The sequence below is a fragment of the Furipterus horrens genome, unplaced genomic scaffold (genome assembly GCF_987537825.1).
Source record: "Furipterus horrens unplaced genomic scaffold, mFurHor1.1.pri manual_scaffold_5, whole genome shotgun sequence".
Classification (NCBI taxonomy): domain Eukaryota; kingdom Metazoa; phylum Chordata; class Mammalia; order Chiroptera; family Furipteridae; genus Furipterus; species Furipterus horrens.
In genome coordinates, this window is record NW_028327175.1 from 87,456,760 (window position 1) to 87,469,671 (window position 12,912).

Genomic DNA, 12,912 nt, shown 5'->3' on the forward strand with positions numbered 1-12,912 from the left:
TAACTTAAAAATTTAGTTGAATTGTTGATACTTTATGAAAATGCTTGGAACATATTTTGAAATTTACAGGGAAATTTTCTTTGAGGATCTGTGATTCTGAGTAATGCTTCTTTATGTTAAATCATTTCCTTGACATATGGTTTTAAGTAGGTGATACTGAGGAGAACTTTGCAATTATTTCTTAGAATTTCTTTATCAAGCTGACATCATTATCACATAAAATAAAATAACATTTTTGTATAATAAATTATTACTTATCAAAGGAAATAAAATAATCTTTTGTGTCATAAATTATTGTTCATGGCAAATCTGTAGCTATAGAAGTGATATTAAATATATTGCTTGAGACCATGCATATAAGAAAGCATTGTTTCTCAAATAAGTGGCTTGACTATCTATGTTCCCTGAACTGTGATGTTCTAAATAATATGTAATTTGATAATAACAGCAGTGGCTGTTTCTAAAATTATGCCTTCTAAGAGCTGTTAAAAGAGCTTCTCTTCCTTCCTTATACTGATTCCTCTGCTGTCTTGGTTTGTGGTTTGTTAAAAATTCAGGATTTATGTGTTCCCTGTGTGTTTTGCTCTGGTTTATAGATGCCTTTATTTTCACGTTCTTTTCAGTATTATTTAGCTCTGTCTGTTAGCTAAATGAGTGTTGATAATTCCATAGTGGATAGAAATTTTATCATACTATTCACTGTTGGGAAAAGTTGTATGTAATAGTTTTAGTTTTTTAAACATGGGTGTACACATTCAGTGATATCTAAAATTCCTTTTATTCACTGAGTTGCCAGATTAGATTTTTCTCTGATCATGTCTTACCAAATTTAAGAAATTCTCTTTTTATGTAGAAGTGCATATTTGAGAAAACTGTAAGAAAATATTGTAAAAATCATGAGTTAAGTGAATAAACTAATTAGAATATTACCTGCTATATTTTGGTATCAACAAAAATAATGAAGAATGCTCTGTTGTTAGGTGGTTAATGTAGACTTAACCTCAGCCCAGATTTAGGTAGCAGACTTTTAGAGTCCCCTTTTCTGTCTTAGCTTAATTACTTCTAGGAAACATCTTAAGTATATGTAGTACTTAATTCTTTATAGAGGACTCCTCTGTATGAGAATTTCTGTGAGTTATGCATTGCTGAGCTTGTATTAATTTATATGTGCACTGGTACTAGTAGATCAAAGTGTATGAAGTTTCTATTAAAGTTTTAATTTATGGAGAATGTGTACATTTAAGGAATGCCATGGTGTGAAATAAATTCATTTTGTTTATATGGGGTATTCGGATAGTTGTGTGTTATGTGGTAATTATAGTATTTTTATTGGTTAATTAATCATTTAAGAATCTTAAACCAAAAGAATCCTTACTTTTTGAATAAGATACAACTAAATAGAGATGAAGGATTTAATTTTCTAAAAATACTGCATCACTTTTGTAATTTCCTATTTAATAGTAAAAAGATAGAAAGCAAAACTCCATGAAAAACCATATGTTGATTTTATATTTCATTTTTAAAAATTTAAATGTAAAGTAGCACATTGGGAGAAGAAAAAGTTTGTAAGCTTGAAACTTAATGCTAAAAATGATAGAATCATTGTTTTCTTAATTATTTAGGCCCAAAGGGGATAACTGAATAATGAATAATATAATATTCACATGATACTCATTGAATATTCATTGTAATGGAGAATAACTACTTGTGATTTCTTTTAATGTTCTTTAAAATTCAGAATAATTTCTAAATTTATAAATAGGATTGTTACAGAAAGAACTTTTGCTGCTTTTTACAGTGGGGTGGCTTTATTCTTTTTGTTTGGGGTTAATTGGTAGAATTTTACCACTAAACGTGAGTGCTGTCATATTTAAGTGGAATAACTGTTACCAAGTCTAGAACTCATTTTACCTGTTTGTTCATATCAGAGCTCATTCACTATTCAGCTAGGACAACATTCTCAGATTTTTGGGTTCAGGTTCCTTTTGTACTCTTAAACCTTTCTAAGGATCCCAGAGAACTATTTTGTTGTAGGTTATAGCTGTTGATAGTTATCATTTGAGAAATTAAAATAGAAACATAGAAATATTGCTATATTTATTTAAAGCTAACAATAATAATATTTTAAAATCACAACTAACCATGTATTCCAAATAAAAAAAAAATGTGAGAAAAGTGGCATTGTTTTACATATTTCGGTCATCTTTTTAATGTCTGGCTTAATAGAAAACAGCTAGATTCTCATATCTTCTGCATCCAGTCCATTGCCAAATTACATCATGTAGCCTCTGGAAAACTTGACTGTTCACTTGTGTAAGAACAGAGTAAAAAAGGTAAATATCATTTTGGTGTTATTATAAAAATAATTTGATGTTACTGACCTCCTGAAAGGGTCTCATGGCCTGTCTACCCCTGGCCCCAAGTATCTTCTGACCAGATGTTGAGAACTGTTGAGCTAGGAGTATAATAAGCATTTGTGCTAAAGGTTAAGAATGCCTTAAAGTAAAACTGCCTTAGAAAAGAACATAGTGTATGTGATAATGCTGCACTTTCTATTTGTAATCAGAATTTAGGTTTTCTTACCTAGATCTGTAAAATTTAAATTTCCTAACACCAATATTAATTCCTTTGTTCTAATCTGCATACAGAATGCTACTTAACATGAAAATGGAAAGAAACATGATATTTCTTTAAAGATGTGCTTAGCTCTTGCCTACTTTTAAGGAACTGAAGCACATCAATACCTGGCACAAAGTACTAAGCACTCTTAAAGAACATTAGACCTAACAATGTTGTTTTGCAACTTAAATTAACTAATGTTGTTTGGTCACTTAAATGCAATGCTGAAAGATACAATGAATTGTTTAATAAAATTAATTTAGGTAGAATAAGTGTAAGATTGTATTTTGCAGTAATATGTGAATTTTGTATTCTTGCCCGTCCTTCAGCTTTGCCTGGGGAAAAAATATACTTGTCCTGAAAATTAGGGATGCTATGCCCTGCCTGGTGTGGCTTAGATGGTTGAAACATTATCCTGTAGAATGAAAGGTCAGGGGTTCGATTCCCTGGTAGGGCACATGCCTGGACTGTGAGTTCAGTTCCTGGCTGGAGTGTGTACAATAGTCAACCAGTTGATGTTTCTGTCTCACATCTGTTTCTCTTCCTCTCCCTCTTTTACTGTCTCTGAAAATCAATAAGTAAGAAAGAAAATTAGGGATGTTAATAAGCATCCCTGAAAAATACCGATGTTGGAAATTATCAGAGCTTTGATGAATCAGGAGTGGCTTTTTAGAGTGACTTGAAAAATAATTTCAGCAGTAGGAACTGGGTGGAGTAAAACGTTCATAGTTGAAAATTCACTGGAGTTTGATTGCATCCGTGCAATTCAGTAGCCTAATACTTTGATCAAGGGGTGTAGCTAGTAACTTAACACCTTCATTTCTCTTCCTTCTAAGCCTTCTTTCTGAGCCTTTCTCTTTGTGACCCTTTCTGCCCATCTTCTCTTGCTTCCAAAAATACCCTTCCTTGTGGTCTTGACCACCATATTTAAATCGCTGTGGTTTTGCTTTGTTTTTGCTTAGCATGCTACCTAGCCCCTGTTTGTTAGTTGCAAACTTTCCTAAGTCTTAACAATTTAATTTGCTCAGTGTTAGAAGACTACCCAGACTTGTCCTTGCATATGAAATTCTAGTTTGGGTTTTACAGTATTTGCTTTACATTCTTGATTTTAAAAAGTTACAACTTTTGATTCTATATTTCAATAACCTAAAAGTTGTGTTGAAATACATTATTAATAGTTATCTAGGAAGTTTCTTTCTTTACTGACTCACAACACAGTATGTATCTCAAGGATTCATTCATAGTTAGATCATCTTTTTTTTTCACCAAAGATTTGTAATAAGTCATATTTTAAGGTAAAATTATGTTGCATGATAAAGCTGAGGTATTTTTAGTCATATTAGAGACTAAATGTCTGTTTAATTTACTCACTGAAATGTGAGTAAATGCCTTTTATGAAATTTAGTCATTTTGGATAATGTAGAGATACATAATTTTAAGACACTTTGAAACTTTTAAAGAAAGGAAATTTTGGAGAAGATTGAAATAGTTCCTTTTTGTTGCTTTACTGATTTTATTTCATGGTGTTTTTTTAGAAACCCAAAGGTATAGTATGTATATCGCTTGATTGAATATACATGTTAGGTACACATTCTCCTCCCAACAATGAGTTGGCCTACATGAAGAATAGCAGAGCAGATTTACTTATACATATTTTTCCTTGGCTGTGAGAAATTCTGTGTGAATAATTATGAATTTGGGTCATGCTTAATAGGTACAGTTTGAAGGTTGGATAAAAATGAAAGTTTGATAACTTGGATGGCAGAACTAGAGTAGAAAATTTTTGAAATGTAACCTTAGAAGAGCCCAGACTGAGTGAGGCAGAGAAAATCTGAGCCTTTAAATGGATCTCTTTATTCCTTCCGTTAGGGAGGTAGGAGGTATGGTGGGAAGGGAGAGGAACCCAAACTTACATTATAGAGTCTGAATAGTACACTTTGCTTTGTTTCTAGGAACTGCAAAGTGAAGTTAATAGTTAAGAGTAGAGGTAAGGCTATATAACTTTGAAGATTAGAAAGAATGTTTGAGAGATACCAGCTCAGTTACAGTTAATACATGGATTAAAATAATGTGGTCTAAAATCATTTTCTAATTCAAGTTTTTCTTTGTGGTCCCAGAAGAATTTTTAAAATGTGCACTTAACTCCTGATTGCAAAAATGGCATGTGTTTTTCATAAAAAATTTGAAAAGTTTAAAAAATACAAAAGAAAGCAGAAATCACCTGTGCTTCCAAAATGGCTCTGATGTAATTTGCTTAATTAGTCCAGGGTTGATGGGTGTTTAGAAGGTTCCCTGTTGTCTTTTACTGTTACAGGTAGTATAGCTTCAACATCACTGTATGCATACTTTTGCTTCTTTTGAAAAGAATAGAACAATTTTCCTCCAAAAATGTACCAGTTCATATTCTCACCAACAAGGTTTTAATTCACAATTTTGTAAACCTTGACTAATAAATTACCTTTTAAATAATGAATATTCTTTTGATACTACATCAATACTTGACAGGTGGTTGTTTCTTAAAGGTCAGTTGCAATGTAGAGTTAGAAACCATATTAAAAAAACCCCAACAACTCCCTGGTCTCTCTTGCAATAAAATCATCATACTTTGATATATGAAATTTGTGTATGGTTTTGTAAGTAAATGCATTGGTGACTGGGAAATACTGGTTCACTAAGTTAGGAAGATATTTCAAATACAGATACACATTTCATACCCAAAATTAAATCGTAATAGCTAATGTAATCCCAATTTCATCAGAAAAGTTTTGTTTTTAAGTATTGGGAAGCTGTCAAGTCCATCCTGGCACATATAAATTTTGCAAAATTCTAATTTTTACTTCAAAGCTTGAATTTTATTGCTAGTAGCAAATAAGAAAAAGAAAGTTTTTTTAAATTAACAGACTCTTTGTTCATTTTTGAGAATGTATTTTACTTTTTCTTTTATTTATTTACTTATTTTTACTTTATTGCATTGTAATAGAAGAGGTGAAAGAGGACATCCTTCTCTTGTCCTAGTCATAAATGGGAAGCATTCAGGTTTTCACCTTCAGGTATGATGTTAGCTGTGAGTTTTTCTTAGATGACCTTTACCAAGTTGAGGAAGATACCTTTTGTTCTAAATTTGCTGAGAGCCATAATAGATGCTTTTCAGCGTCTGTTAAGATGATTTTATGTTTTTTAACATTTATTCTATTCTTACAGTGAATTACATTGGTGAATTTCTGAATGGTAACTTAAACTTTCATTCCTGGGTTAAATCATTCTTTATCTTGGCATCTTGTTCACACTTAATCTATAATGTCCAATCCAGTCCTGAAAAGATATAGTGGAAGGTCAAAAAGCATTCATTAAATTAATTAACACACTGAAATTTCTTAAGTGGTTTTCCATTTCTGAAAACCTTTGAAGACATATGAAAAAAATCAGTCATTTAATAAACCAAAATATATTGTTACCTTACTCAGTCATCATTTCACAATAACTTCAACTATTAGAAATATAGGTGGTGACTCAGAAGGAAGAAAAGCTCTGACAATCTTCCCATTGAAGCACTTCAGAACATTTATTTTTACACTCTATATATAGTTCTAGCAAGCTTGATGATCTGGTTTCCTTGTATCCAGATCAGAAGCAACAAACTGAAGGGTGGAAATGAGTTATTAGAGATCACCAAAATAAGAGCTTAACATTAAAAACTCCATGGTATAGAGGGGAAAAAGTTGTTGTAGAAATAATTTTTAAAGCTTAGTAGCTGAGGACTATTGATGAGTTTTAATTACTGCTCTCGGATCTTAATATATATAGCTTAGTAAAAACAGTATTTCAAAGTTGGAGTAAACTTTAGTGAGCCTCTCATCGACTTTTATACATGTGAGGGGTAGATCTGACACACATCTGATCAGAGTAGCCTTAGTAAGAGTGGTGCACACTGAGTGCTCACGCTAAGATAGTGCTTCCCAGTGGCAAGGGTAAGTGTGTGTGTGTGTGTGTGTGTGTGTGTGTGTGAGAGAGAGAGAGAGAGAGAGAGAGAGAGAGAGAGAGAGGCGGGGGGAAAGAGAGAGAGAGATATGGGGGTTTTGACACATATACACAGGGAGTTACATGACAGTCTTTTTCTGGGGAGGAGGCCATGTATGCAATTTGAACTTGTCCCCCTCCCCTCACCCCCTACCATGATTATATTATCTTACCACCTTATCTTCAGATGCTCTGCTACCTCACTCATACTCAGATTTGAGAAAAACTGGTCTTACCCAAACTAATACTACTATAGATAAGCTATAGCCCTGGCTGGTTTGGCTCAGTGGATTGAGCGTCGGCCTGCGAGCTAAGTGTCGCTGGTTCGATCTTCCAGTCAGGGCACATCAGAGAAGGAAAACTCTGACTCCAAAAAACCTCTGCTGCCTTGCGGCATACCTCTTCAGGGGAAAGGCTAAGGGAGTAAACCCCGACAGAAAATCCGGAGCCGGAGTCCCTAAGGCGGTTCGACGTTGTAGTCAACACCGGCAACTCCTGCGGCGCACCTGAAGCCAAGCTGTATCGACTCCGTCTTTCCCTTGGACCCTTCAGCTGCGAAGAGAGGGGGGGTCTGCTGCATGGGCAACAGCAGACCCTCCATATCACCCTGCCCAGGCTCTGTAGCTTCAGCTTCACTGGAGAGGACACTTCAGCGTCATCGTAAGATGTCGATTCAACACGGGAGGAGACAGATACCGTGTCACTCCCGAGTCGGACTGCACAGCCATTCTCGGCGGTGCAGATAGACTCTTAAGAAGCTACACCATCGTCTCTCGAGACGGACGGCTGCCGACGATAGATAAGCTAATGCAAGCCTACTTGAGAGGTTAAATGGTTACTATTAGGACAAACTAAGAACCTAGTTGTCTTTGCTTCTAGTTTAATGTTTTCTGTTCTCCCCCTGCAATAAATAATATTCAAAATGATAAACAACAAGAACAAGCTTGTTTCCCAAACTTTATTTTTTAAAAATGGGAAGGTTTTATTTGAAAGAATTCTTTTCCTTTCTAAAAACAAACAAACCGCCCTGGCTGTTATGGCTCAGTGGATTGAGTGCCTGACTGGGAACCAAAGGGTCTCAGGTTCGATTCCCAGTCAGGGCACATGCCTGAGTTGTGAGCCAGGTCCCCAGTTGGGGGGCCCGTGAAAGGCCCCCCATTGATGTATCTCTCACATATTGATGTTTCCCTCTTTCTCCCCCCACTCCCCTCTCTTAAAAATAAATAAATAAAATCTTTAAAAAACAAAACAAAACAAACCACTCGTTAATGAAACAAATTTAAGATGGAAGTTCATTTCCTCGTGATGAATAAATAGATAAATGTGATGTTAAGATTAATTGATCACCTATTTATGATTGTTTATTGGGAGTCTCTTAGTTCTGAAAATAAAATACAGATTCTTTCTGTTCATTTCGACTTTATATTTGGAATTTGATTTTTTGTATTGTTGAGTAATGAATTTTTTAATAATTAGTGGCATAGAACAGGAGAATTTATTATCTCCCAATTTCCATGGCTCAGGAGTCCAGGTTAGTAGGGTCCTGTATTGAGGGTCTTGCCAGGCTGAAATCAAGGTGGATGCACAGACTGCAATCTTAATTGAGGCACAGTCCTCTTCCAAGCTCACTGGTTATTCCCAGAATTCAGTTCTTCATGACTGTGGCACCAAATTCTTCAGTTCCTAGAGCCTGCCCACCACTCCTTGGCATGTGGCTTTCTCCACAGCATGGCAGTTTGCTTCTTTAAGGACAACAGGAAAACTTCTCTGCTGCTTTGAATCTGAATGCCTCTGACTTCTAGACCTTGTTTTCAAAGGCCTTACCTGTTGAGATCAGGCCAACTAGAATACTCTCTGTTTTGATTAATTTAAAGTCCACTGATAGAGGTATTCTATCACCTTTGCCATGTAACATAAACTAATCACAAGTGAAATATGGGGATTTTGCTCACACTTAGAAGGAGGAGATTTTATGGGATGTATATACCAGAGGATGGGAATCTTGGAAGCTGATCATAGCATTATGCCTACCATAGGGTTATTAAAGAGAACAGTGACTCTTTTGTTCAGTAAAAATCAGATCTTTCCTATGTGCCAAGCATTTCTCTAGGCCATGGAAATATAAGACTAAAATGCCCAGGTCCTGTCTGTGATGAGAACCCAACAATGAAGCACTGTTTATAATATAGTTCAATTGTGCAGCCACAATAGAGGTGTCAGCAGGCTACACTGTTCAGGAGGAGAAGCCTGGGTCTGGAAAAGTTTATTATATGTATGGGAAATGGAAAACTGCTGCTGCAATTCTTGAAACTACACAATTAAAAAAAATTGTTCATTGAATTTTCTAGGAACAAAAGTTTGATATTGAAGATGAGGAAATTATTAAAATGCTTTCTTCTTTTCCCCCAGATGGTATACCTCAAGTTTACTATTTTGGCCCTTGTGGTAAATACAATGCTATGGTGCTGGAACTGCTGGGACCTAGTTTAGAAGATTTGTTTGATTTGTGTGACCGAACATTTTCTCTTAAAACAGTTCTTATGATAGCTATCCAACTGGTAAGTAAAGCAGGGTGTTTTGAAGTTGTTTCAATAGTTGTGTGATTCTTTGGTCACATATTTTTATTAAAAGTTTCAAGTTTTGTTACATTATCTTGCAGAACATTCAACTTAATAAACATGTTTCTGCTTTTCATATTGCTTTTTTATAATGCATATAACTTAAAATAACTGAATCAGGTGTATTTTATTTATATGAAAGAATTAACATCCTATTGGTTTCAGATCAGAATGCTAGCACAGTTTGAGAATTAACTTGTTTCTAGCAGTTTTCATTTTGAAGATGAATACTTGATAAAAGAGAACCCTCAGTCAGACACATGGGTTCTAAATCTTGGTAATAAATTCTAATGGCTAAGAAAAAGAGGAAACAAACTAATGAGAGAGGCTTCTAAATTATGTAAATTTCAGGGAACCTATGAGAAACAACTTAGAGGATGATTTTAAGGCAGTTCTGAAATAAATGCCAATAGAAGTATGCTGCAGAAACCTTAAAATTGTTTTCATCAATTGACTTATTAATTCCAATTCCATAAATTTATTCTGTGGAAGTATTCAGATGTATTTAAAGCTTTCTGTGTAAGAATATTTATTATAAAGTGGAAAACAACCCAAATGTACAGAAATAACAAGACAGTTGAATAAGTTAATAGCCATAAAATAGTAAAATTTAAAGAAATACATATTTTTAACACAAAGTATATATTAAAGGAAAGTTTCATGATCTGAAAAATGCTCATGACGTATCTTTAATTAGAAGTATAGGTATATTGTATATGATCCAAAACTAGTTAAAAAACTAAAATGATCTGAGTGACTCTGTGTTTCCATTGCATTGTCAACCATGGTTATCACTAAATGATGCAGTTTTAATTTTCTTGTTCTATTTTATGACAGTTTGTACAGTGAACATTATTGGAGAACGTATAAAATAATAAAAATATACTGCATCATTAGAGTTATATTTGAAAATTTTATAGTTTCAGGATATTTAAAAATGTTTCATACCTAAGGAGAAAAGTAAAGAAAACGAGTTACAAAACAAAAAAGGTATACCAAAGGGTGCTCTGTTAATTGTTTTTATTTTAACAGTTTAGACTCATAAGTTTTTAAAATATAAAAGTAAAGATTGCTTGATTATAAAACTGATGAGGATAAATAAATTACAACTTTGTGAATGTGTCTGTTTATATTTTTGAATCCAAGATTTAGTATTGATAAAGCTTTAGACTTTATAATGTAGCATCACCTGAAAGTGTTGGTTGATTCAGCTTACTGATATGAAAGGAATTCATAAAATTAAAACACTGTCATGTATAAGTGACCATAATAGTAAAAGCAAATATTTTAAACCATAATCAGATACATATTTGAGAAACTATAGACTGATGTTACTTTTAAAGGGTTGAAACAATTTCTGATATTTTTTCTTTATGTTCTTTTTTTTTATTGTAAAAGTTGTATTTGCCTCTATCATGCTTTTTGTATGCTAGGCAAAGCCTAAAATAAAATTTATCTCCTTTTTTTTAAATCAAGATTTCTCGCATGGAATATGTTCATTCAAAGAACTTGATATACAGAGATGTAAAACCTGAGAACTTCTTAATAGGACGACCAGGAAATAAAACCCAGCAAGTTATTCATATTATAGACTTTGGTTTGGCAAAGGAATATATTGATCCAGAAACAAAGAAACACATACCATACAGAGAACACAAGAGCCTTACGGGAACAGCTAGATATATGAGCATAAATACACATTTAGGAAAAGGTATGTGTATCTTTTGTTCAAATTCATTAATTATGCTAACAATGTGAGTTTTTATTTGTTATTATGGTTCAGTTCTTGTTAGGTTACAATTGCTTCTATTATAATTTATATTTATCACATCTATGTAGAATTTATATTTAATAAAACATTTTAAAAATAAGTTGGATTAGAGTAAATGAATGACATATCCTTGCATTCACTATATCTTTTTAAAATATAACTCAAGATGTTTAACTTTGATACAGTTAGGGTGATGCATTTGATTATTTCTGGTAAAGGATATGAGAGAATACTTAATTCTAATTGAATTTAGTGTGTGCAAAGATTTTTGATTGAGACTGTAGTTCTTTGATACAGTTAGCCAGAGAGATAGCAAACTGCTTAATACATTTAATGCTAAGAGTACATACCTCAGTGGTACTGTTTGCTATGTACTAGTTATAGAACTTTGGTTTCCTTATTTGTAAAAAGGATACAATAATATCAACCACACAGGGTTTCTTACAGCTTTTTAATGATATTTCCTGGTCCAGAACCACACATTTTATTTATTTGTCTTATGTCTTTAGTTTCTTTTTTTCTGAAACATTTTCTCCCCTTTCTTTATGGTTCATGACCTTAATATTTTTGTGGAGTACAGACTATTTTGTAGAATGCTTTCAATTTAGGTCTGTCTGATAGTTCTTCATGATTATATTTAGGTATGAATTTTTAGCACAAATATCATAGAAGTGATGTGTCCCTCAATGCATCAAGTCAGGAGGTACATGATGTCACTTGGTTCCAAGTAGCTTTGATCATTTGCTTAGGGTAGTTTCTGCTAAATTTCTCCACTGAAAAGTATCTTATTTTCCCCTTTGTAATTAAAAAGTGGTTTGTTAGTAGATATTTGAGCTTATATAAGGATGTTGTTCCATGTCAAATTTTTACCCAATAGAGTTAACATCCATTGATGATTTTCTAACTCTGTCCATTATGTAGTTAGTTGATACTCTCATGTAAGCAAAAGCTTTCCCTTCCTCCATTTATTGACTTATATTAGTATGGACTCATGGATTCTTACCCATTGAATATAAGTATCCAGCCATGTAATATGAAAAATAGAGACATTTATTGAAGAAAATACAAGATACATTGTACAGAGGACAATGATGCCTTGGTCCCCTTCAAAGTAGACAACTGATCAGGCTCAATCCCTGATCAGGGCACATACAAGAATCAACCAATGAATGAGTAAATAAGTGGAACAACAAATCTCTCTCTTTCTTTCTCTTTTCCTCCCTCCATCTCTTCCACATTCTCTCTCTCTCTCTAAAATCAATAAATTTAAAGAAATTTAAATCCAGCAATTGTTAATATAATGAGAACAATTTACACTACAGTTACATCAATGTGACCTGGCAAACAAGGAAAGTGGACTGGAATGCCCATGCATAAACAATGACTAATCAATGGAGCAACGAATTTGCATCAAATTTTGAGTTAAGCCTGAACATTCCTCCACAGAATCCATTCGGATGATTTAGAAGGTTGCAGCTACATGCAACTGGTGATTATTGGCGGCTTCATCATGACAACGCACCTAATCGTGCATCACATGTCATGCAGAGGTTTTTTGGTGAAACATCAAATCACCCAGGTGACTCAGCCCAGATCTGGTGTCCTGTGGCTTCTGGCTTTTCCCCAGACTAAAATCACCTGTGAAAGGGAAGAGATTTCAGACTGCCATTGAGATTCAGGAAAATACGACAGGGCAGCTGATGACTATTCAGAGAACTGTGTGAGATCCCAAGGTGCCTACTTTGAAGGGCACTGAGGTGTCGTTGTCCTATGTACAATGTTTCCTGTATCTTCTTCAATAAATGTCTCTATTTTTCATATTACATGGCTGATACCTTCTGGACAGACCTCGTAGTATATGTGTATTTACATAAACAGACATACCTA

At 33.8% G+C, this 12,912-nt stretch overlaps 1 protein-coding gene across 10 annotated transcripts in view; it reads left to right on the plus strand.

Moving 5' to 3' along the window:
• CSNK1G3 (casein kinase 1 gamma 3) overlaps positions 1 to 12,912 on the plus strand; it is a 74,445-nt gene that overhangs the window by 24,916 nt on the left and 36,617 nt on the right. For all 10 annotated transcript variants that reach the window (XM_090276633.1, XM_090276634.1, XM_090276628.1 and 7 more), the window contains exons 4-5: positions 9,046 to 9,194; positions 10,731 to 10,965. In XM_090276633.1, the coding sequence (XP_090132759.1) occupies positions 9,046 to 9,194; positions 10,731 to 10,965 (384 nt within the window). The remainder of the gene's footprint in view (positions 1 to 9,045; positions 9,195 to 10,730; positions 10,966 to 12,912) is intronic.